We start from the raw sequence: 24,067 nt of genomic DNA, 5'->3' as shown, positions 1-24,067 counted from the left end.
AAAACCAAATATTGTCTAAAGCAGGGGTGTCAAACTCACTTTCTTTCAAGGGCCACATTCAGCCCAATTTGATCTCCAGTGGGCCGGACCACTAAAATAATAGCATAATAGCCTATAAATAATGACAACTCCAAATTTTTTAGTGTAAAAAATAACCTTAAATGATGAAACTATTTCTATCCAAAACAAAAAAGATGTGAACTAGAAGCACTCAGAGAGCGCAGACCTCCGCCAAGGCTGATCAGTGGCCCCCCCCCGTGGGCCCCCCCACCCCCCACCACCACCAAAATTTAATCATTCTTCCTTATCCCATTTCCAACAAACCCTGAAAATTTCATCCAAATCTGTCCAGAACTTTTTGAGTTATATTGCACACTAACGATCAGTGCGAATTTGCTTGAAAATACAATTGTTTATATAAGTAAAATATATAAAAGCACACTTTCCGGCTAATATTACACTGGGTTACAAAAAATGTTTTTTGCAAGTTGTCTCGGTTTTTTCAACTGAATTAGGACCATTTTGCACCGCTAAATCCAAAAATGACATCTGTTTTTCTCAATCAGGTCAGGTTTTTTTGCTAATTTGATTTTGGAAAATTTGATCTTCTCACAAAATATAATAATAATACCAAAATAAGATTGGTAAGCACACTTTATGAAACTTGTGACTTGATTCCTGTTAGGTACAATGGTGTATTCAGCGCAGATGTAGCAGAATACGTCAGGCTTATTTTTGCAAAATCTTCTAGTCGAAGCCATTTCATTCACCTGTAATATTAAAAAAAAACATTAATCATAAATTGGCAAAAGTCAAATCTTCAGAACTCGTTTATTGCAAGAAATATGAAAGAATTTTGTATCATATGATGTGAAAATGCCCATAAATGTAAGCAAAAATGTTCAAAAGCCAATATGTAGCATAGTCAGAAAGTTGACCTGATTGAGCAAATGAATGTGATTTTTGGATTCAGCACCAAAATGATCCTAAATCAGCTCAAAAAACTCAACAATACATTTGTTGTTGACCAGTGTAATATTTAAATAATATTCACTCCAAACTTTTACCTGTTTTAGAGTTAAAAAACAAACAAACAATTACATAATGAAAATGTTTACATCCTTTAGAAAAAATATGAATTACATCAAAACTTCAACAATACATTTGTTGTTGACCAGTGTTGTACTTGTTTAACATCTTGATTAAGGTCATTAACTTCTATCAGAGTATTTGTGCTCTGTAGTATTTGTACTTATAGACCTGAGTACTATCTGTAGTTCTGTCCAGTCCAGAGTGTATGTGTTGTGTACTTGTACATTAACCAGTTCACAGGTGTGTGTTTGTGTTAGACAGGGCGTGGCAGTGGGAGTGTGATGAGTATTTACATTATGAACACATTCACATCAGGATTTAAATCTGCGCCATAAAGACCTGCAGCTTTTAACGGTACGTACCCAGGAATTATTTGATTTATTTTTTACACCAGCTCTTTTTTCCTCTTACATATACAGTCGCAGAAAAAATTATTAGCCATCAGAAGTCCTCAGAATCAATGGTTATGCAATCCAGTGCTAACTCCTGTGTGTATCATGTGACTAAAACAGACAAAAGAAAACACGGAATGCCTAAAAGCACTGTTTTTGTCAGTACAATGACAGATATTAATGTAAGAAATGAAGTGATTTCGGTTTTTATCAAGAACAAATGGAAAATAGATAGAGATCAGCTGTGAAATTAAACTACTATGAACTATTTTTGTTGTTATCATTATATTTGTCCAAACAAATGGACCTTTAGTTGGACCAGGCATTAAAATGAACATGAAACTGAAAAAAATGAGTGGTCTAATGATGTTTTCTGTGATTGTATGTACATATGTTTCATTTCTTTCTTCTACCTCACCTCACAGATTACCAAACATCATATTTTCTAAATATTTTCAGGGCCTTTCTTAAACTAATTGTATTGTAATTATGACATTTGTTCATTTGTTACATTTTCATCCTTGAAGAAAAACAACAAGAATAAACAATGATAAAAAAAAAAAAAAAAGATTAAACCCCATTCCATGTGTCTGTCAGTGTAATTTCTGTTGAGAACACACAGTTATAAAACCTGTTTACAATCTGAATTGATGTAGCAACCGAAATGCGTAGGACATGGGTGTAAAAGTGGAGGAGTCACGGATCTAAAGGAACATTATGGGAACCAAGATCCTCAAATATACAGACTGATAGGATATGTAGGCTGAAATTATACCTGAGTAGAGGAATAAAGAAAGAAAAGTCAAAAATTGTTGAACAGTTTTACATCTAAAACAAAGGTTTGGAAGATTCCCCTCAAAACAGTGATGATAGAAGTGGAAATGAAGTGACGGTCTTACTGTGGTCTAGACCTGATTTAACCCATGAAGACCCAAACAGCCACTGGTGACAGAACCATCGACTGATCTAAACTGTTTCATACCTGCTGATCCACTAATCCTATCAATACATGTAAATAATTGGTGTAAAATACAGTTCTTCATCTTTTCATGGTCATCAGATATGACCCATTTGGACGTTCAGAGGCTCCGTAGTTACCATGGAAACACCGTCATCTTCTACAACACTGATTCACCAGTAAAACCCATGGAGTTGGATCAGTGACAGTGGATGGACACACTGGGTTTATGTTCAGTTAATGAGAGATTTGACTGAAAAAGTCACTTTTTCTTCAGTTTTCTCTGTTTCTGATATAATAACAGTCAACTGTAATCTGAACTTTTATGAACATCTACCAGTGTCGGCTGCTCGTCTTTCAGACAGGGGAAACTCATTGTCGGCTTACATCAAAAAAATGGTCAAGTTATTTAAACATAAACTCGTCCCTCCGTTCCTTTTTCAGAAAATGCTCAGTGACCTTATTGTACCAAGTAAACAAGAAAACGCTGAAATTATGTTAAATTGAAACAAGGAAGTACAGTGAGTGTGTTTTATTTACAGTGCAAGAAATGACAAATCATTTCGCAGGAGTTTCTCTCCGATCTCCCAGCAGAATGTGTGACGGTATTAAACTGAACTGTGTCAGTGAAGGAGCAGACCTGAAAACAGCTGTCAATCAAATGGGATTCCGCCTTTGGACCGTATCCTCCAATCAGCACGTGGAAGCCTGGCGTTCAGCCCGGCCGAGCTCCGCCCACAGCTCCATTCACCCCAAGAGATGCCGAGCGTCCGGGGGCGGGACAACATGGTGTCATTTATCCAATTAGCGTCCAGTTTAGAGTCAGTTTAAAGCAGTTCCACTCAGTCCCATTGAAGTGCATGGACACTGAGCGTCTACGGACAAATGCACTGAGCAGAGATGGAATGAGAAAAACACAGACACGGGAATGGAGGAGAAGTGAACAACATCCAGTCCACTGATCTGGGATCAAACTGATTCTGAACGAACTCTGTGAGATGAACGTGTTCGAACACATTTGGAGTCAATGAAATGTCAACACAACCGAACAGATTTAACCATTTAATTTTTTGTAATTTTTGGGAAAGCCAAGCTTCCCTTGCAGTCTCTGACATCTACGTGATGTGAATGCCCGATCACAAGTCTGGGGGGGCAGGTGTTTCACAATACTTCAAACACACCGACTTCTTTTAGTCACGAGTCAAAGTCAGTTCCAAATCCACAAATCTCTGTACAAGTGTTGTCAGTTGTTTGATTCAAATGTAAGGATTGGATTACAGATTACACCCTGTATTCTTAAATTTCTCTGACATAAGTGTCACATCCGTCTTATTACGTCCGCCAAGTGTAACAGCAGAGGTTATGTTTTCCTTGGGGTCTGTCTGTCTGTCTGTGTGCAAGATAACTCAAAAAGTTATGGACGGAATTGGATGAAATTTTCAGGAAATGTTGATATCGGCACAAGGAACAAATTATTAAATTTTGGTGGCGATGGGGGGGGGCTGCTCTGCCTTGGTGGAGGTCTGCGCTCTCTGAGTGCTTTTTCTAGTCTGTGATTGGTGTTACCTCTGCGCCTGTTAGCCCAGCTTCATGTTTGGATTCCAGCCCCACGATTCCAAATGGATTTCTCATTGAGAAAGAGGGATGGCTGGCCAGGCTAGTGACGAAGTACTTGAAACGTACTTGACAATGAGCTACGACATAAATGACCTGTCTTAACTATCTTAACTAGTATTATATGTGATTTTTTGCAATAGCTCGCAATGAAAATTCGCTCCAGGTCCCCTTTGAAGTTCCTTGTCTTGGGGCACATTCTTGAGTCGTTTCCTTCATTATGACAAGTCTTCAGTGTTAAAAACATGACATGTAAAAAAACAAGGTGGCTTTGCTTCAGCTTAATGTTCATCTTCTAGCCTGATCTCTGCTTTGCTACACCCATGTTCTGTGACTTCACTGTAGTCCTTCTGTTCGTCTAACTCTTCTGGTGTGTTTTTCCTCCAGAACTTCTTACAGTCATGTCTTGGGGCCGCCAACACCACACTGATAATCCACTGACAGTCTGCGACCCCTGCGTGTCCACCATCCCAGGAACGTACACCCTTGTGCTTGGCACCATGTGTGCGGTAGGTGTTCCCATTACCGGCAAGACTGTGTGGATCCTGGTTTCATCTCCCTTCACAGAGAAGATCGACCTGCTGAGCTTCAACCTGATAGTCAATGACTTCCTCCTGTGCCTGTCCACCGCTCTGACCATGGTGGGGATGTTCGTCCAACTTCAACTCCCTCACTTCATCTGGGGTTTCGTGCTCTGCCTCCTCACATGTGGTCGTCCGCTCTTCCAGTGTCTGATCTGCGTGGAGCGCTACTTGGCCGTGGAACACCCCACCTTCTTCCTCAGGTACAGGCCGCCGCGTTACCGTCTAACTCTGCTGGCTGTGGTTTGGCCGGTGCTGCTGCTGACAAGCAGCGGAGCTATCATCACATGTGTGACTCATCAGAATCACAACAAACCATACCTGTCATTCCAGTATGCGGTGTTACTCATTATCATCACTGTCAACACCTTCTGCTGCGTTTGCGTCCTCAGAGCTTTAATCCGACCCCCGCCAGGGGATGGAAGACTGAGAGACCTTAAAGACAGAAAGACGGACAAGAAAAGTCAGGGTTATCAGATAAAAAAGAAAGCCTTCACAGTAGTCTTCATGACCCAGATTTATCTGATAGTTTGCTACCTCCCACCACTTATCATTATTGGTTTTCGACATTTGGTGAATGAAAAACAGTTCTGTGCTGTTTACTCGTTTCATTTGTGGTTCAGTCCTGCTGTCGTTGTGTTTTAAACTGCTTGTTTTACCTCTACAACAAAGGGAGTTAAAACAGTGTAAATGTTTATGACAGACGTCCAGTCCACAGCGTTAAACCTAGGGATGGGAATCGTTAAAAATTTAATGATTCTGATTCCATTATCGATTTTGCTTATCGATCCGATTCCTTATCGATTCTCATTGGGTGAGGGAATAAAAGAGTACAATAGGTGTGTTTGCATTAACTGTCTTTTATATTTCCATTTGCACAGAAAATAGAACATATACAGTATGTACAAGTAATAATAACAGATGATGCCGGGCCTGGTTTGGGGGGGAGATGTGCAGTGAAAGTGAAACTAAAGACGCTTTACTAACTCCTCTATTGCTGCATGTCCACTACGTGGAACCAGTTTGGACTCAGCTCGGCTAGGCTCCCGCTGTTGTGCACCTCATTTCCTTTCCCCTACCTTCAGAAACTTGTATTTGGGTATGATGTTTGTTGCCCACACCGGAACTGGAACTGGGCCTGGCGTTCACTCTGCCACTACATTCACAAGCATCGATAAGTAGCGAATCAAATACATGACATTTCTGTAAATGAGTCACATGCTGTGGACAAGTGTTTGAGCATACTGGAGGGATTCCACCCTTTTGAAGACATGGAAGCTTTGCAGGAGTTACAACTGGACCTGGTGTCATCTTTTTAGACCGTTTCTGCCCCAACGCCAGGTTGTCTACATTCTGACCAAAACAATGCAGCGTACCCGTGACGTCATCATGCATGCCCAACAAAGGCGGAATTGATAAGCAGAACCGTTAAGCAGGCAGGCAAATGATTCCAAGGAATCAAGCTACTGGGATCCGGTTCTCAAAAAGAATGGTTCTTGATTCCCATTCCTAGTTAAACCTGAAGTCAAACTATCGTTTGGTGGGATTTATTTGACCTGTGGCTGCGTTCAGGTGCTGGTTTACGTCACCCTCGCTGACTCCGTCTACAGTTGTGTTCCAGTTCTCTGTGAAACAGACTCTTGGAGACGAGTCAACAACAATGACCTCTATCACCCACTGATGGAAAATACAACATAAATAGTGGGTTAGACTAATTCTGTGTATGTGCCTTATGTTATAATGACTAGGGATGGGAATCAATAATAATTTACTGATTCCAATTCTATTATCAATTTTGCTTATCGATCTGATTCCTTATCGATTGTCATGGGTGAGGGAATAAAACAGATGGGTTTATTTGCATAACTGTCTTTTATATTTCCATCTCTGCACAGAACATACCATACTTTCTGGTCTAAAAGCCACTACTTTTTTCCACACACTGTGAACCCACAGCTCAAAAATGATGTGGCTAATTTATGTTTTCCGGGCTAATGATCGATCCGTCTGTCGAAGAAGGAAATAGAGCTGCTGCATGAAAGTTTGGCGCTAATGAATCGATGGTGAGACGTTGGAGACAGGGTGGGTGTGGCTTCTAGTCAGGTGCGGCCAATAGTCCACAAAGTACGGTATAATATATACAGTTTGCACAAATAATAAAAACAGATGATGCTGGGCCTGGTTCCAGATAGTCATATAGGGGCGGGGGGGTCACACCATACCACCATACAGTTAAAAACTGAAATTTAAGATGCTTTACTAATTCTTCTATGTCTCCCGCTGTTGTGCACTTCATTTTCCTTTTCCCTAGCTGTGGAAACTTTTATGTGAGGGGGCAGGATGAGACCCAGTTTACACGACAACACTCTCAGGTGAAAACGACAAAATATTTTATCAGATGTGCCTTTCGTTTAGACAGTAACAGCGTTTTTTGGGGGGTTGAAAAGGCAAGAAAGTGAAACCACCCTCCAGAGTGGAAATCTTAAAAACACTCCACTCTCATGTCACCGTCTAAAGGACTGAAAACATAAAACAGTGTTTTCTCGTCATGTAGAGTTTACACCACAGGCACACACCAGTGCAGGAACACAACATGTCGAATTATTTCCCTGTGACAGACCTTCAAGTTGCCCTAGCCGCTCTAATTTACATCCAAGAGTCGTTTCAACACTTGTCATGATTGTTCTGTTTCCTGTTTTGTGATTGTATTTCATGCTAGTCTTCTGCAAAAGTCTTTTATTGAAATAAACACTGGAGTCACTGATACCCAAAGAGCTTGTTGCATTTTTCATTCAATGTTTCAACATTATTATACAGCAAATATGACCTCATAGAGAATTCACAGACAGTTAAGATCATCATTAACCCTTTCATGCATTGTGGTCGCTCCAGTGGACAGTTCTTCTCCAGCTGTTCTCTTGTATATTCATAGGTTTTGTTGTTTTAGTTCCATATCAGCCAACACAGTGGATACTTATGCAGCATCCCATAATACACTGCAATTCATACCATTACTAATAACTTTGCTGCTCTTGATAAACCTGATCTGCAGGACATGTTAAAGTGTAAATCAGTTATTTGTTAGACAAAAAGAGTTGTTTTTTGTATATTATATGAGGTAATAACTAGCATTAGAGTATGTTCAAAGGTGAGAAAACAATCAAATTGCAGCCTTAAAAATGGTTTTATTTCATTGTTTTCATTTTACTTTCTGATATTGGGTTTTAAATACATCTTTCTTTACTTAAAAAATTAAATGCATGGACATTTTTGTAACTCCATGAAAAAAAAAAAAAAACTCAATCGCAATTTTTTTTTATGCCTGAGGTATAAAAACACTCCAGAAGAAAAAAAAAATCTTGACTAAGGTTCTCATAATTCATGCATGAAAGGGTTAAAATAATAACAGACAATATAATACACTATCAGTTCAGTTTTTCCATTGACCTCAGTACGAGGCTGCTCTTACCGTTGGAGATGCCGTGTCCTGCAGTAGAACAGCACCACCTAGAGGCAGGGTCTTCTACTACAGGGTGAGTGGTTGAAGCCTGAAGCAGGTCAGTCACAGTCACATTCTGTTTTTATCTGCCTTAATACTAGAAAATCTGAGTTTAAAGAATAATTCCACCTTGGTGTGAACACTGTCAAAGAAACTTATTCATGTATTATGTATTAAGATAATTATTATCAGATCGAACGAGGAGAAAGGAATAAACAATGAACGTAAAAACCAAAGCTGACGGTTAGAAACTGAGGTCAGGAGCGACCATCAAAAATAAGGAGGATTAAGAATTTAATCAAAATATGCTTTCAGTTCTGGATCATCTTTAGAATCAGTAAAATCATGCTGATAGACACCATCATAGAGCCAGTGTGCGATGTTGTGCAGAGGAAACCCACAAAATGTCTTCAAGTCATTTTTGTAAATACAACTGACTACAGTAAATTATATTACATTAAATGATGTGGGTTCATTTTTATGTTTAAATATAAATATGAATTGATTGATATTAATCTAAGGCTGGGCAATAAAATGATAATTATCACTTACATGATATTTTTAATATGGAATAAGCTATATTTATCATGATATACAGTTTTCTTGTGACTTCAGAGTTTATTTTATTCACATTCTCAGTTTGAACACTTCCAGAATGTTCCAGTGTTTGTCATTTCACATTATTCCACTCATGTACAATAGAAGAACAAACATTTCAGGCTGGTGTCATAGTCTGTGTATCATCCCCCAGGGATTTCTGGATAGTTGTGAAGTTAGTAGTTTGTGTTGCAGTCACTGCTGTTAGCTTTTTGGAACTGGACAAGACCATATTTGATGAAAGGGGAGGAGCTGTGGGAGCAAGAGGCATCATGGAAGAATTTTTTTTTTTTTTTTTTTACTCACATTAAACTGCAAATTTCATCAATACTTGTGTAACAAAGTCATTTTACAGTCTTGTTGTATCTGAAAAAAAAACATTTTGTTAAAGAAGCATAAAGCTCCAAAAATATCACACCTGTCAATCAAAGCCCAAAGCCAATGTTTCTATTCACCCTGAGATTTTATTAACGGAAGAAATATTTACAGAACAACCAGAACACTGATTCAATAAAGCTGATTAGAAGGGAAAGAGTCCTAAAAAAAATTAATGACAGTATTTTTATAAAGAATTTCAATGTAAATCCACTGGGAAATGAGGGCTTTCTTTTTAGAGCAGCATCTAGTGGCCATCAGTGGTATTACATGTTAATTTCAGGCTTCATTACGGATCTGAGGCCCTTCCCCTTTGTTTCAATATCCCATAAATAAACAGATTAGATAATAGTCGTAGGTATAAAAAAATGGCTAGGTTTATTTCCTGTGTGAAACATTACATTTGTATAATACTTGATTAAAGTGACATTTTTATTCTGTGTATTATGTATAATGATGATATTTGTGGGTTACAGTGGTAGTATTGAAATATTTAATCATAAATACGTTCACGCAGTAGATTACAATTGCTATATATTTGTCATTGAATATCCACTTGATCTAGAGCTGTGTGATTCATCAGGTAATTATTTGTCTGTAACTATTTCATCAACCCTTTAGATTAGATTAGATTAGATTATGTTAGTCTATATTAGATTACATTAGATTACATTATATTAGACTAGATAGATAAAATTATATATATTATATTAGATTAGATTACATTACATTACATTATATTAGACTAGATTAGATAAAATTATATATATTAGATTAGATTACATTACATTATCTTAGGACTAGATTAGATAAAATTAATTAGATGATATTAGATTAGATTAGATCAGGTTATGTAAAACTATATTAGATTACATTACATTATATTAGACTAGATTAGATAGATCAAATTAATTAGATTATATTAGATTAGATCAGGTTATGTAAAAACTGTATTAGATACATTACATTACATTATATTAGACTAGATTAGATTAGCTAAAATTAATTAGATTAGATTAGGTTATGTTAGACTATATTAGATTACATTAGATTGGACGAGATTAGATTAGATACAATTAATTATATTAGATCAGGTTATGTTAGACTATATTATATTACATTAGATTAGATTACATTACATTATATTAGACTAGATTAGATTACATTAGACTAGATTAGATCAGATTACATTAGAGTAGATTAGATTACATTAGACTAGATTAGATTAGATTACATTAGACTAGATTAGACTAGATTAGATTAGATTAGATTAGAGGCTTCAGGAAATTGAAGAACCAAAGTTATTTTTATTCTTTTTTTTTTTTTTTATATTCAAGTTTGATATCAAGATTTCCAAAAGCTGTCCGTTTCATTCAGCCATGTTGCTTGTCGCAATATTGCAACTTTGGTGCATAAAGAGTTAATCACCATCTACCCTGATGACCAAATTAACCACTATGAGTGTTTTAAGGAAAGGAAAAAGTCAATCACGTTCTAATTCCAACCACTTAAACTGTAATCTTCCCTGGTTTATTTCCTCCTCTATGACACTAAAATGACATTAAAATCTGACATTTCAACTGGTTAACAATGAAAATAAAGCAGCCCTACAAATCTGACGATTCCGCAAAAAGGTGTGAAAAGTTACCTTAATATCAGATAATTGTTCGAATAGAAACGCACATCGTATTAGATACATGAGGAGTAATATTAGGTGCAGTTGAAGCTGTGTTCATCACATTCCTATCAGTGACATTTAGGACAGTTTTCTCTCACAGATCCACTGCCTCAGGGTTGTGCACGCAGAGTCATTCAGGCCGATGAAGTCGATCCTGGTGTAGAGGTCGCCACAGTCTTCTGCTCCGTTGGAGTTATCGGGCTGGCCACGTGCCCACTGGAGCCTGCAGACGCACAAACCCACCGCTCACATCACCAATTAATACTTAACTCTTTCAGTGCCATGGGCCGATTAAATCGGCTTTACGATTACAACCTTTAAAGTGCCACGGGCCGATCAGATCGGCTTTGGAGAACACGCCATATTTGTGTACAAACAAACCATCCACCCCCATTTCTTTCTCACATTTCGATGACGTTCTTTCAAATCTTCTTGCAAATTACGATCAATAATGAATCGGCTGCGTCCGGTGCGTTTTGAATCTAAGTAGCAATCGGTCGGATGTTACCGAGCGGTTTTTTGACCAAGGAAGAGCTCGCGTTTCGTTTTCTGCTTGGGAAATTTTATGAATGAATTTATGAATGAAATCATATGCAAATTAGATGGCCATTTTGTAGTAATATCGTAAACACAGCGATCTGTCAAAACAGTCCCATCTGCTAGAAAATGAGTTCTGATGACGATTCAGACTTTGATTACAAAAACGACGCGAAATACTGAAGAACGGCCAAATTCTGTGGCACTTTTAAGGCTTATTAGCCCCTTAACTGTCTGGCACCGAAAGAGTTAAAGGGCTCATATTTATCTAAACCCACTTTTCTTAGTCTGTGGTTCATTTCTTTGTGTATTTGGACCCTAACAGTCCCAAAAGTTAGAATTTGAACCCTCCAGGTGTTGCAAAACTATCTTTATATTCATTCTGGCAAAAATCGAGTGGATTTCTACAACCTGTTTGAATTCCTGCTTAATTTGTTACGTTTTATAACTAGTTACATCACAACATTTGCACATATAAGGTCAAGACTTCCGACGAACATTTCTCCAAGTACGACATAATTGTTTATCAGCTGCAGCGGTTGTAGTCCACACTGAAAACATGTCCAAACGTCGAGCCAATTACCTCAAATGTTCAGTTGTTGGTTGTATTAACAAACACAAGTGGCTGAACGGGACATAACACACAGTCAACAACCTGTAGGGGGTGGGGCTATTTGCATTTAAAGGGCCAGAATTCAGACCCAAGCAGAGCATTTACAGTTCATGTAGACCACCGGGAAATGTTTTAAATGCATAATTCCATTTAAAAAGCAAAATATCACTCCTTTAAGGCCCAATCCCAGTTCCAACCCATTACTCTAGTTTTGTTAAAATTTTATTTGCAGTTTCAAAAAAAAAGAATTGTTGCACAACCTGTGTAATGACAACAAAGCCTATTCTATTCCTAGAACGGCTGAATCAAAACCAACTGGAGTTTGATCTTGCTTTGAAGCAAAGATCCCTCCAGTGTACTTACTGGTTTCTGTTGACTGGGGTTCTGTCCACCCATACAAACCTCCCCTCCCTCCTCCTGTCAGTCATTCCAACCCACGCTACTTCCGTGAACCCGGTGAGGAACGCCTGGAGGGAAACCAAGACACTGATGAAAAACATGCTGAAAATGGAGACGTCACAATAAACACGTTGGACATTTTGAGGTTTTATTTAGTTTTATCTGTTAATGTCGAGCCTCAGCCACTTAGAGAATATGATAATTTAGCTGATGTTTTTAGCCAATTAGCAAGTTCTACTGATAATTTGTTTTGCAAATTGATGCATTATCACAGGAAATGTCATTTTTAATAAACCACCTACCTTTTGTAATATCAATACCAACTGTAAATACTGTTTTCCTAATTACAACAGAAGAAGATTAACAAAATGACAATCCTTCTGTTTTACACTGTGTGGGGCAGTGTTCCCATTTCACTGTACTATGTACAAAGTATGTTGGTGAAATGACAAAGATGGATGGATGGATGGATGGATGGCTAGAATACAAATGGATGGATGGATGGATGGATGGATGGAGTGGGTAGAATACAAATGAATGGATGGATGGATGGATGGATGGATGGATGGATGGGTAGAACACAAATGGATGGATGGATGGATGGGTGGAGAGATGGATGGGTGGATGGATGGGTAGAATACAAATGGATGGATGGATGGATGGATGGAGTGGGTAGAATACAAATGAATGAATGGATGGATGGATGGATGGATGGATGGATGGGTAGAATACAAATGGATGGATGGATGGATGGTAGAATACAGATAGACAGACAGACAGACAGACAGATAGATAGATAGATAGATAGATAGATAGATAGATAGATAGATAGATAGATAGATAGATAGATAGATAGATAGATAGATAGATAGATAGACAGATGACATCATAGTGGGTGGGGGGTACTAAATGCACAGCCCACCCCCGCCTTCACCTGTTCCTGTCGGTTGCCGATGACGACCAGGTCCGCCCCTCTCTGGAGGCAGTCCCTCCGGCTGTCGTCCCAGGTCTTCCTCTGTGTCGAGATGTAGTAACAGCTGGAGTCGAACATCAGCCAGTCCTGAGGGCAGCGCTCTGCCTCTGCCTCTGAGCAGCACAAACAGCCTGTGTCAACACCACATGTCTCAACACCATGATGCAACAGCCAACAGGAAGTCTCCCTCACCTCGAGTCGCTTTAATGGGCGGGGCCTGCGTTTGTGTAATGGAACCAGGTGTTGACGACACCACAGAAGCGTCTCCTGTTAAATAAATAGTAGTGAGTTTTGTTAAGATACTCATATTTCCTTCCATTATTTAAAGAGAAGAAAAAACTGTATGATAGACTTTTACTTTTACATATTTTATTTACTTATTTAGCACATATGCGTATTTTTGCAGATGTTGTTGATTTTATTCTGTGTACATTTGGTTCTATTTTTATTGCTGTGGGTGTTTTTTTTTATTACTGCGTGCCTTCTCTTTTACACTGTGTGGGGAAGTGGTCCAATTTCATTACACTATGTACATAGAATGTTGGTGAAATGACAAAGATTTATCTTATCATTTTTATACTTCGCAAATTCATCCCATGGGCCGGATTGGACCCCTGTGGTGAGCCAGTTTCAGTCCATGGACCATATGTTTGACACCCATGTCCTAGAACAGGGGTGTCAAACTCATTTTAGTTCAGTTCCACATTCAGCTAAATTTGATCTGCAGTGGACCGAACCAGTAAAATGATAACATAATAATATAGAAATAATGTCAACTCCAAACTTTTCTCTATGTTTAAGAGCAAAAAAGTTAATTAACACTATGAAAAGGTTTACATCTACAAACTATCCTTTCAAATAATGTGAATCACATGAACAAACTGAAAAAATAAATGTAATTTTTACAATATTCTGCCTCAGTTTATCATTTACACATGCACATTATATTATAAAAAATACACAAAACATTTAGTAACAGGCGGAATCTTGTTAAAATTATACTTACTTCTCTTAAGACATTTCAGGTTGTTCATATTTGTTCACGTTATTCAAAATTTTTTTTGCGAAATTATACTTTGTTTTATTGTAAATACATGAAAATATTTACATTTACAAAGAGAAAAATTTGGAGTTGTCATTATTTATGTTATTATGATAGTATTTTACTGCTCCTGTCCACTTGAGATTGAATTGGTCTGAATGTGGAACCTGAACTAAAAGGATTGTTCACATCTTAGTGTAATTTTTGTATTTCATAAATTCATCCCAAGGGCCAGACTGGTTCCTTTGGCCCCCGGGCCGCATGTTTGACACCTGTGTCCTAGAACCTTACAAAATGCATCTACAATCGTGGAAAAAATTATTAGACCACCCTTGTTTTCTTCAATTTCTTGTTCATTTTAATGCCTGGTCCAACTAAAGGTCCATTTGTTTGGACAAATATAGGGATAACAACAAAACTAGCTCATAGTAGTTTAATTTCACAGCTGATATTTATCCATTTAACACGTTTTCTTAATAATAACCAAAATCACTTCAGTTCTTATATCAATATCTACGTCATTGTACTGACAAAAACAGTGCTTTTAGACATTCCATGTTTTCTTTTGTCTGTTTTAGTCACATGATCGTACACAGGAGTTAGGACTGGATTGCATAACTGTTGTTTTTGATGACTTGATGGGATAATAATTTTTTTCCACAGCTGTAGATAGATAGTGTAGCAGCTATTTGTCATCAAAATTAAATCAACTTAAAGGCGACTGAACTTAAGACTGTAACAGAACTCAAATAACCACTAGATGCACCATGGGTTTGTGGTTTACGCAGTCAAAAAGTCAAAACACAATGTCCATTACACTGGTCAACAACAAATGTATTGCTGAAGTTTTTTGAGCTGATTTAGGATAATTTTGGTGCTGAATTAAAAAATCACATTAATTTTGCTCAATCAGGTCAACTTTCTGAACTATGCTACATATTGGCTTTTGAACATTTTTGCTTACATTTATGGGCATTTTCACATCATATGATACAAAATTCTTTCATATTTCTTGCAATAAATGAGTTCTGAAGATTTTACTTTTGCCCATTTATGATTAATGTTTTTTTTAATATTACAGGTGAATGAAATGGCTTCGACTAGAAGATCTTGCAAAAATAAGCCTGACGTATTCTGCTACATTTGCAGTGAATACACCATTGTACCTAACAGGAATCAAGTCACAAGTTTCATAAAGTGTGCTTACCAATCTTATTTTGGTATTAATTATTAGATTTTGTGAGAAGATCAAATTTTTCAAAATCAAATTAGCAAAAAAACCTGACCTGATTGAGAAAAAACAGATGTCATTTTTGGATTGAGCGGTGCAAAATGGTCCGAATTCAGTTGAAAAAACCGAGACAACTTGCAAAAAACATTTTTTTGTAACCCAGTGTAATAAAACAAACAGAAAAACACAACAAAACTAAATTAAATGTCCGTGTGTTTGTACACAGAATAAGGACTTCATTACTCTGAAAGTGAAAAAGGTTGTTTTAACAGGAACAACGACCGAAGTGAACCTGTTTGAGTTCATATGGACATGAACAGTGTGCTTTCACTCACTCAGACTCAGTCTCAGACAGATGTTGAGGATCGCCTGGACCACACAGAGCAGCCCCAGTCCCAGCAGAACCACGTTGAAGCGCCCCAACTCTGCAAAAACAGAACACCTGTGAAGCATCGGGAAGCACTAACATGGTCAAGGTATCTGTTGGTAATTGGATTATCTTTTCATCTTTTCAGAAACAAAACAAAAAAATAGGAGCAATGGCCCTGTAGTTTACCGGCCAAATTAAAAGCTTTGGAAAATGTATCCAGATGACATTTATTCTCACCCAGTTCTGTGTATTTATTCTATTACAGAAATAGCCCATGTTTTACTCATATTCCAATCAGATCTGTCAAAAATTCAAATTCCAATTTGATATCATTGATACTGATTTATTGGATCAATCCACTTCCTATCTGTTATAATGGGAACATTTTTCAAAGTGGCACCAAATCCAGAATCAGATCCGAATGGAAATAATTTCAATACCTTGTGGTGACATCATCATACAGAAGCTGTATACCAAGTTTGAAGTCAATCAGAACTGGCGTTTCGGAAAAGAAGACAATTGAAATTTTTTCCCCATAAGAGCACATGTTTATTTCATTTTATTTTATTTTATTTTATTTTACCTTTATTTAACCAGGAAAACCTCACTGAGATTACAAATCTCTTTTTCAAGAGTGTCCTGGCCAAGACGGGCAGCAGTACATTAAACAGTTACAGACACAGACTTCCACACATAAAACAAATACATAAAAAGGACACCTTCCAAAGTCAACTTTGCAAAAAGTGCTCATGAAATGTTAAATTTTCCACAAGTTCCCAGATGCAGAAGAAGATCCTGATCAGCATGTGGACATTATGTTTGGGTCATCTCCCCATCAGGGCTGGACTGGAGACATTTACACTGGAGATCATTTATATTTACTGAGTTATTGCATCCATCCACTTCCTATCTCTTATAATGGGGACATTTTTCAAAGTGGCACCAAATCCAGAATCAGATCCAGATCCCAATAATTTCACTAACTTTTGTTGACATCATCATAAAGAAGCTGTATACCAAGTTTGAAGTTGATCAGAATTGTAGTTTCGAAGAAGAAGATTGAAATTTTTGTAACGGACGACAGATGACGACAGCAGACGACACATGACGACAATAGCTTCCAGCCCTGACAGCCTGTGGGCTGGTAAACTAACTAGTGATTAATTGATCTTTGCTTTAAAACAGAAGAATTAAAATCTAATTTCAAAGTGTTTTTCTTTTTCAGTGTCAAAACAGACACATCAAATTTTAAAAAATGGATTGATTTTCATTTTCTCTTTCGAATAAAAAATAAAGTTACGACCTGACAGAAATAGAAAAACAGACCAAAAATGCCTGTTTTTTTTTTGTTTTTTTTTTTCATTTTCTGAGACCAGATGTTGTTGATTTTCAAGGAAAGAGCGCTAATGCATAGATCACAAAGATTCTTACAAACGATGGGTTTGTATGAAATCTGGACATTGTAGACATGCTCCCTCCACTGGGGATGCACCGATTCCGATACAAGTATCGGGTATCGGCTCCAATATTCTGTGTGTGTACTTGTAAAAGTAATCCGATACAAATGCATCGATACCACTTACAGCTGTGTGACATTCCCAGTTCAGTGCAGCAGGTATGAGGAGGAGGAATAATGTGTGTGGAGTGTGAAGAATGTGGAGACTGAACCAAATAAATGAGAGTGATAAAAGTAATGCTGACTGACAGTACCGTTCCAGACACAGACAGATACAGACGCAGTGTTCTGTCTGTACTCTCAGGGCTCGTGACTGCGACTGAATTACGGTCGCATGCGCCTGAGAATTTCGGTAGTGCGACTGTTTTTGAGATTACGATCGCACGGTGCGCCAATAAAAAAATGAGCGAAAATTAATACGTGCGCCTAGAATAATGGCTGCAGAAGTAACTCGTCAGCTGAAAATAAACAAGCTCCACGCCCCGCTGACTGAAGCGGAAAATCTAGTCCCCGCCCCCTCGCGTGCGCATCTCTGCGGATGGTCCAACACTGCATGACTTCGATGCACTGCCAGCGGTCAGGAAGTACCTACACTCTGGCACCAGGTCAAGGAGACCTGACTTCAGGCGTGGTGTAGACCACAGTGACTAAGGGCCTTTAGACCATGAAATAAAAAAAGTTGGTTGTTGCAAATAATGGTGTGATTCGTCTTTCTTCTCCAAGAACCAACTAAAGTATATACCACACATTGACAATTGTTTTGCACCTGTGTCAATCTAAGCTTTTTCTTTCATACTCTATTCAAATACTTTATTCTAGGTTGTTAACATTGCTTAAATACATATAGGAATATTACTTGGTATGGCCAAGAGTTTTGCTTGTTCTCCAAATTTTTTATATAATAGTGGTGCGCCTAGATTTTAGCCTGTGCTCCTAACTTTTTAGGGTTAGGAGCACAGTGCTCCTAGGTCAAAAAGTTAATTTTGAGCCCTGACTCTGACGACATTCCATCTGTTTACCAGGTGATGGAGGATGAGTAGCCAGACAGAGAGGGGTACGGAGCAGGGGCCTTCCTGATCTGAATGACAAATGGCATGGAATAATGAATGACCTAACCCTAACCCCAACCCCTAACCCTGACCTTAACCCCTAACCTTAACCCTAAACCCCTAACCCTAGCCCCCTAACCCCAACCCCTAACCTTAACCCCAACCCCTAACCCTAGCCCCCTAACCCTAGAACCATAACCCTAACCCCCTAACCCTAGCCCCCTAACCCTAGAACCATAACCCTAACCCCCTAACCCTAGCCCCCTAACCCTAGAATCCTAACCATAACCCTAACCACCTAACCCTAGCCCCCTAACGCTAGCCCCCTAACGCTAACCCTAACCCCCTAACCTTAACCCTAACCCCCTTACCCTAGCCCCCTAACCCCAACCCCCTAACCCTAGCCCCCTAACCCCTAACCCTGACCTTAACCCCTAACCCCCTAACCTTAACCCTAACCCCCTAACCCTAGCCCCCTAACCCCAACCCCTAACCTTAACCCCAACCCCTAACCCTAGCCCCCTAACCCTAGAACCATAACCCTAACCCCCTAACCCTAGCCCCTAACCCTAGAATCCTAACCATAACCCTAACCACCTAACCCTAGACCCCTAACGCTAGCCCCCTAACGCTAACCCCCTAACCTTAACCCTAACCCCCTAACCCTAGCCCCCTAACCCCAAACCCTAGCCCCCTAACCCTAGAACCCTAACCATAACCCTAACCCCCTAACCCTAACCCTAGCCCCCTAACGCTAACCCTAACCCCCTAACCCCAACCCCTAACCTTAACCCCAACCCCTAACCCTAGCCCCCTAACCCCAACCCCTAACCCTAGAACCCTAACCATAACCCTAACCCCCTAACGCTAGCCCGCTAACGCTAACCCTAACCCCCTAACCCTAGCCCCCTAACGCTAACCCTAACCCTAGCCCCCTAACCCCAACCCCTAACCTTAACCCCAACCCCTAACCTTAACCCCAACCCCTAACCCTAGCCCCCTAACCCCAACCCCTAACCCTAGAACCCTAACCATAACCCTAACCCCCTAACGCTAGCCCGCTAACGCTAACCCTAACCCCCTAACCCTAGCCCCCTAACGCTAACCCTAACCCTAGCCCCCTAACCCCAACCCCTAACCTTAACCCCAACCCCTAACCTTAACCCCAACCCCTAACCCTAGCCCCTTAACCCTAACCATAACCCTAACCCTAGATCCATAACCATAACCCCTAACCCTAACCTCCAACCCCTAACCCTAACCCCCTCACCCTAGCCCCCTAACGCTAACCCTAACCCTAGCCCCCTAACCCCAGTGGTCATTCGTTATTCCATACCAGTCAGGCCCATGTGGTGCAGACCCCCACCAGCAGAAGTACAAACCAAACTTCTCACTCATTTCTCTTTTCTCTTCCTGCTGAAGCTAAACTTTTAAACCTTACCAGAGAAAACGCTGCAGTATTAGTATCACATTAGTGTTCCCTCTGTCGTCTCCATATTTGTTATTACTGACTTTCTTCTTCTTCTTCTCATTAAACTTTCCTCTTCTTCGTGGTATTTGTCCAGTATGGTTAATTCAGAGCGGCGCCCCCTGGTGGATTAATTGACAAACGCTCGTTCCAACACATTAAATGTCAGTAGCAGCACTTTGTTCCAGTCAGACTAATGACAACGACAATAAAGCACATTTACAAAAGGAACAAACAACTGGAATGGGATTATTAAGTACTCGTATCGGTACTCGGTATCGGCAAGTACTCAAATGTAAGTAGTCATACTCGGTCTGGAAAAAAGTGGTATGGGTGCATCCCTTCCCTCCACGAATGTCTACGAACTCCAGATTTCATGTGAACTGGAAGATTCCTCCAAACCCATCTCTTGTAAGAATCTTTGTGACCTAAGCATTAGTGCTCTTTCCTTGAAAATGACAACGTTAGGTCTCAGAAAATGAAAAAAACAAGCGTTTTTTGGTCTGTTTTTTCATTGCTATCATGTAGTAACTTTTTTGTTATTAGGAAGAGAAAATGAAAATCAATCCATTTTAAAATTTGGTTTATCTATTTTTGACACTGAAAAAAACGCCTTGAAATTCAATTTTAATTCTTCTATTTTAAAATGAAAATCAGTTAACCACTAGTTTTTCTTTTGTTTCTGAAAAAAAAAAAATCCAATTACCAAAAGACACACTAATCCGTGTACCATTCATTCATTCGTTTTTCAATTTAAAACCAAAAATCAAAAAAACAAAAAGACCGCTCATTTTTTTGTTTTTCATTTTCAAAACCACAAAGAAAAACGGACAACAGTTCATTTTTCCATTTCCCAATTTTGGGCTCAAATGAAAAATGGAAAAAACGGAAAATGATCGTTTCATCCGATTTTGCTATTTTCAATATAGTTCAGTTGTCTGATCTGGAAGTAGTCATTACTAGGGAAAAAATAAACAAACGGAATTTTCTGAATTAACAAGATACTGTTTTCTGAAAAGAATTAAATTCGCCTCTGTTTTTCTGAATTAATTAATTCAGAAAAACAGAACTGAATCATTTTTTTTCTGTGAATGCAATACACTTCTGTATCAAACAGCTGCTTAATTATAGCCAAATATTCCTCCAGTCCGGCCATGATTCCGTTTGTTTATTTTTTCCCTCGTAACGACTACTTCCAGGTCAGAAAACTGAACTATATTGAAAATAGCAAAATCAGATGAAACGGTCGTTATCCATTTTTTCCATTTTTCATTTGAGCACAAAATTGGGAAATGGAAACAAACCGTTTTCAGTTTTTCATTCTGGTTTTGAAAATGAAAACTAAAAAAACTAGTCGTTTCTTTGTTTTTAGATTTTTGGTTTTAAATTGAAAAACAAAACACACACTGACCAAACATGGGACTGATCTTCCAGCTCCATAAAGTCAAAGTCCAACCATGTATTTGTTCCAACCGTTCACTGAACCAGCCCGTTTGGATGAGCACAACTCCTCATCAGGAAAATGGGATAATTAGTGGAATTACCAGAGTTAAGTGAACAGGTGGAACCCATACAGGGCAGGACTTTGTCTGGATGGAGCTGGGGTTCTCCACCGCTGCCTCCACGTCACAGTCTGACTTAGTGATGTGACGTTCACGAATGAATCGAATCTTTTGAACGGCTCTTTGAAATGAACGATGGGAACCGAGTCGTTGTAAAGAGCCGTTCTTTTTTTTTTTTTTTTTTTTTTTTTAATTGATTAATAACAGTGATTAATCACTGTTGTGTTTTGTGCAATTTTTTCCGTATGTTTACACACATTTATTGTTCTTGTTCTGAGGGAAAATGCACAACAGTTGTTAAGGTATTTAAGTAATTGCAATGATAAATCACTTTTGTGTTTTGTGCATTTTTTTCTGTATGTTTACCAACATACTGTTCTTGTTCTGAGAATTGCACTACAGTTCAGGTATTTAAGTAATTGCAGTGATTAATTAACCCCTTTAGCCCTATCAGCCCGCCCGCAGGCCGAAAAAATTATATTAATATTCATCTACTATAAAAATATAATAAATCAGGACAATGGATGTTTTTTTCAACTTTTGCTCAAAGTTTAGACCCTAATGTTCATAAAAGTATATCAAAAGTGTATCTTAGTGCAAACTTTAATGTTCAAACATGATTTTTAATCTTTGTGGGGTGAAATATACGCTATTAAAAATCTCCGACACGAACAATTAATTTATGCATATCATCGTCAATCCAGCCGAAAAAAAACAGGCGAGGATAAAAAATTCTAATTTCTCTTTTAGTTTGTTCCAGTTTACTCAGGCATAGTAATAGATACAATATTTTAGACAATGGGAATAGATTCTGTGAGGTCTGTAAATGTCCACAGACACCAAGAACATCCATATGAACCTTATTATTATAAGTATTATAAGTAATTCTTCATTTACTTTGGGTATGTCTGTTTAGGCGTTTTTCCCCTGAAAATATGGTCAGGGTTAAACAGTATTTTGTGCAGTTTTTTCCGTATGTTTACACACATTTATTGTTCTTGTTTTGAGGAGAATAAAATGTTATTTCATAACATTTTTGTCCTGTCTGTAAGCGTGATCAAGTACCTGTCCTACATGTTCGACATACGTATGTCTTGTTGTTATACCAAAGCAATCACCTAGACTGCAAAACAAATCTACCCACGGGTACAAATAAAGTAACCTTGACCTTGACCTTAAGAAAATGTTTGATTTTCTTCTTCATTTTTATTCTACGGACTAGTCCACATAATGTACCGTGATGTTTTTGGTCCAGTTCCATCATTTGTCTAATGTCACCTCTCATGTCGTGGATTTAACCCACACATTTGAACTAACGATTCTTTTTTACGGTAAGATAATATTTACTGCCGCGCCAATTAAACACCTTTAAAATGTAAAGTCAATCATCACATGTAGCCTATTTAGTCATTAAAACATTGGTGTTTCAAAGTAATGCAAAAAACATCAAAGAGCCAGTCTGTTGAACGGCTCTTTTCAGTGAACGACTCCTGATTGAACGGCTCCCTTCAAAGAGCCAACAGTCCCATCACAGTCTGACTTCACCTACTTGACCTCCATGTCTTCACTGGAGCCTTCTCGGAGTCACCTCTGGAGAATCGCTCATATTCGCCGACCTCGAACCTGATGTCAGACGTGCTGGCGTGGAGGAACACGGCCATGCTCAGAGTGTGTTTGTCTTCACTGATGGAGTCACTGCACACCCACTGCTTCCATTTTTCATCATCCTCAGCATCATTTCCTCTCTGTTCTGTCGACACGCGCGACAAACGTCATCCCCTGTAATGTATGGCCTTCAATTTAAACGTTAACCCTTTTATGCATGGATTATGAGAACCTCACTCAAGATTTTTTTGTCTGAGTATTTTTATTTCTATTTAGGCATGAAAAAAACAATGCGACTGAATTTTTTGAATTTTTTTTTATGAATCTATTTTTCACAGAGTTACAAAAATGTCCACTCAGCTGGACAGCATGCATTTGATTTCTGAAGCAAAGAAACATATATTTAAAACCCACCATCATAAAGTGATATACTGAGTGAAAACTATGAAATATATATATATATATATATGTGTATATATATATATATATATATATATATATATATATATATATATATATATATATATATATATATATTTTTTTTTTTTTTTTTTTTTAATGCAGCTAATCTCACTTTTTCACACATTTTATCAGATTCTAATACTAGTTATGGAGTTATGGAGATAATCCATCCATCCATCCATTATCCACCGTTATGGAGATAATATGCAAAAAAAACAACAACTTTTTGTTTGAGAAAATTAGCAGTTGATTTACATGCAAACATGTTGGTGCAGATCAGGTTCATCAAGAACGGCAAAGTTACAGTCATGGTCTGATTATCAGTGTAGATCATGCCTGAGCGTCCACTGTGTTGGTTGATATCCTTGTGAGACCTAGGAAAGTGAACATTTTTTTTTTTTTTTTTTACATTAAACAGTTATTTTAATTGGAAACTGCACAATGCAACATTTTTTTCAGATACATTTTTAAAATTATTTTCATTTATTTATTTTTTAATGGAATGTCCTTGGCA

The 24,067-nt window shown here is 38.3% G+C and overlaps 1 protein-coding gene across 1 annotated transcript; it reads right to left on the bottom strand.

Annotated features, from left to right (window-relative positions):
- Positions 1 to 10,283: 10,283 nt before the first annotated feature.
- Positions 10,284 to 23,291, bottom strand: LOC115421807 (CD209 antigen-like protein C). The gene is made up of 6 exons (XM_030137750.1): positions 23,036 to 23,291; positions 15,917 to 16,006; positions 13,501 to 13,575; positions 13,270 to 13,421; positions 12,300 to 12,403; positions 10,284 to 11,009 (listed from the first exon to the last, which is right to left on the bottom strand). The coding sequence occupies exons 1-6, from the start codon at positions 23,145 to 23,147 to the stop codon at positions 10,865 to 10,867; spliced, it is 678 nt and encodes a 225-aa protein (XP_029993610.1). The 5' UTR covers positions 23,148 to 23,291; the 3' UTR covers positions 10,284 to 10,864.
- Positions 23,292 to 24,067: the final 776 nt, after the last annotated feature.

The sequence above is a fragment of the Sphaeramia orbicularis genome, chromosome 1, assembly GCF_902148855.1.
Source record: "Sphaeramia orbicularis chromosome 1, fSphaOr1.1, whole genome shotgun sequence".
Taxonomy (NCBI): Eukaryota; Metazoa; Chordata; class Actinopteri; order Kurtiformes; family Apogonidae; genus Sphaeramia; species Sphaeramia orbicularis.
The sequence above is the reverse complement of the archived record's forward strand: the minus strand, read 5'-3'. Positions and strand labels throughout refer to the sequence as shown.

Coding starts and splice junctions, on each gene's coding strand:
- LOC115421807 (XM_030137750.1), bottom strand. CDS start 23,147: ATGGCCGTGTTCCTCCACGCCAGCACGTCTGACATCAGGTTCGAGGTC. Junction 16,007..23,035: donor AGTGAAGACATGGAGGTCAA/GTAGGTGAAGTC, acceptor CTGTTTTTGCAG/AGTTGGGGCGCTTCAACGTG. Junction 11,010..12,299: donor ACCCCAGTCAACAGAAACCA/GTAAGTACACTG, acceptor GTGCGTCTGCAG/GCTCCAGTGGGCACGTGGCC.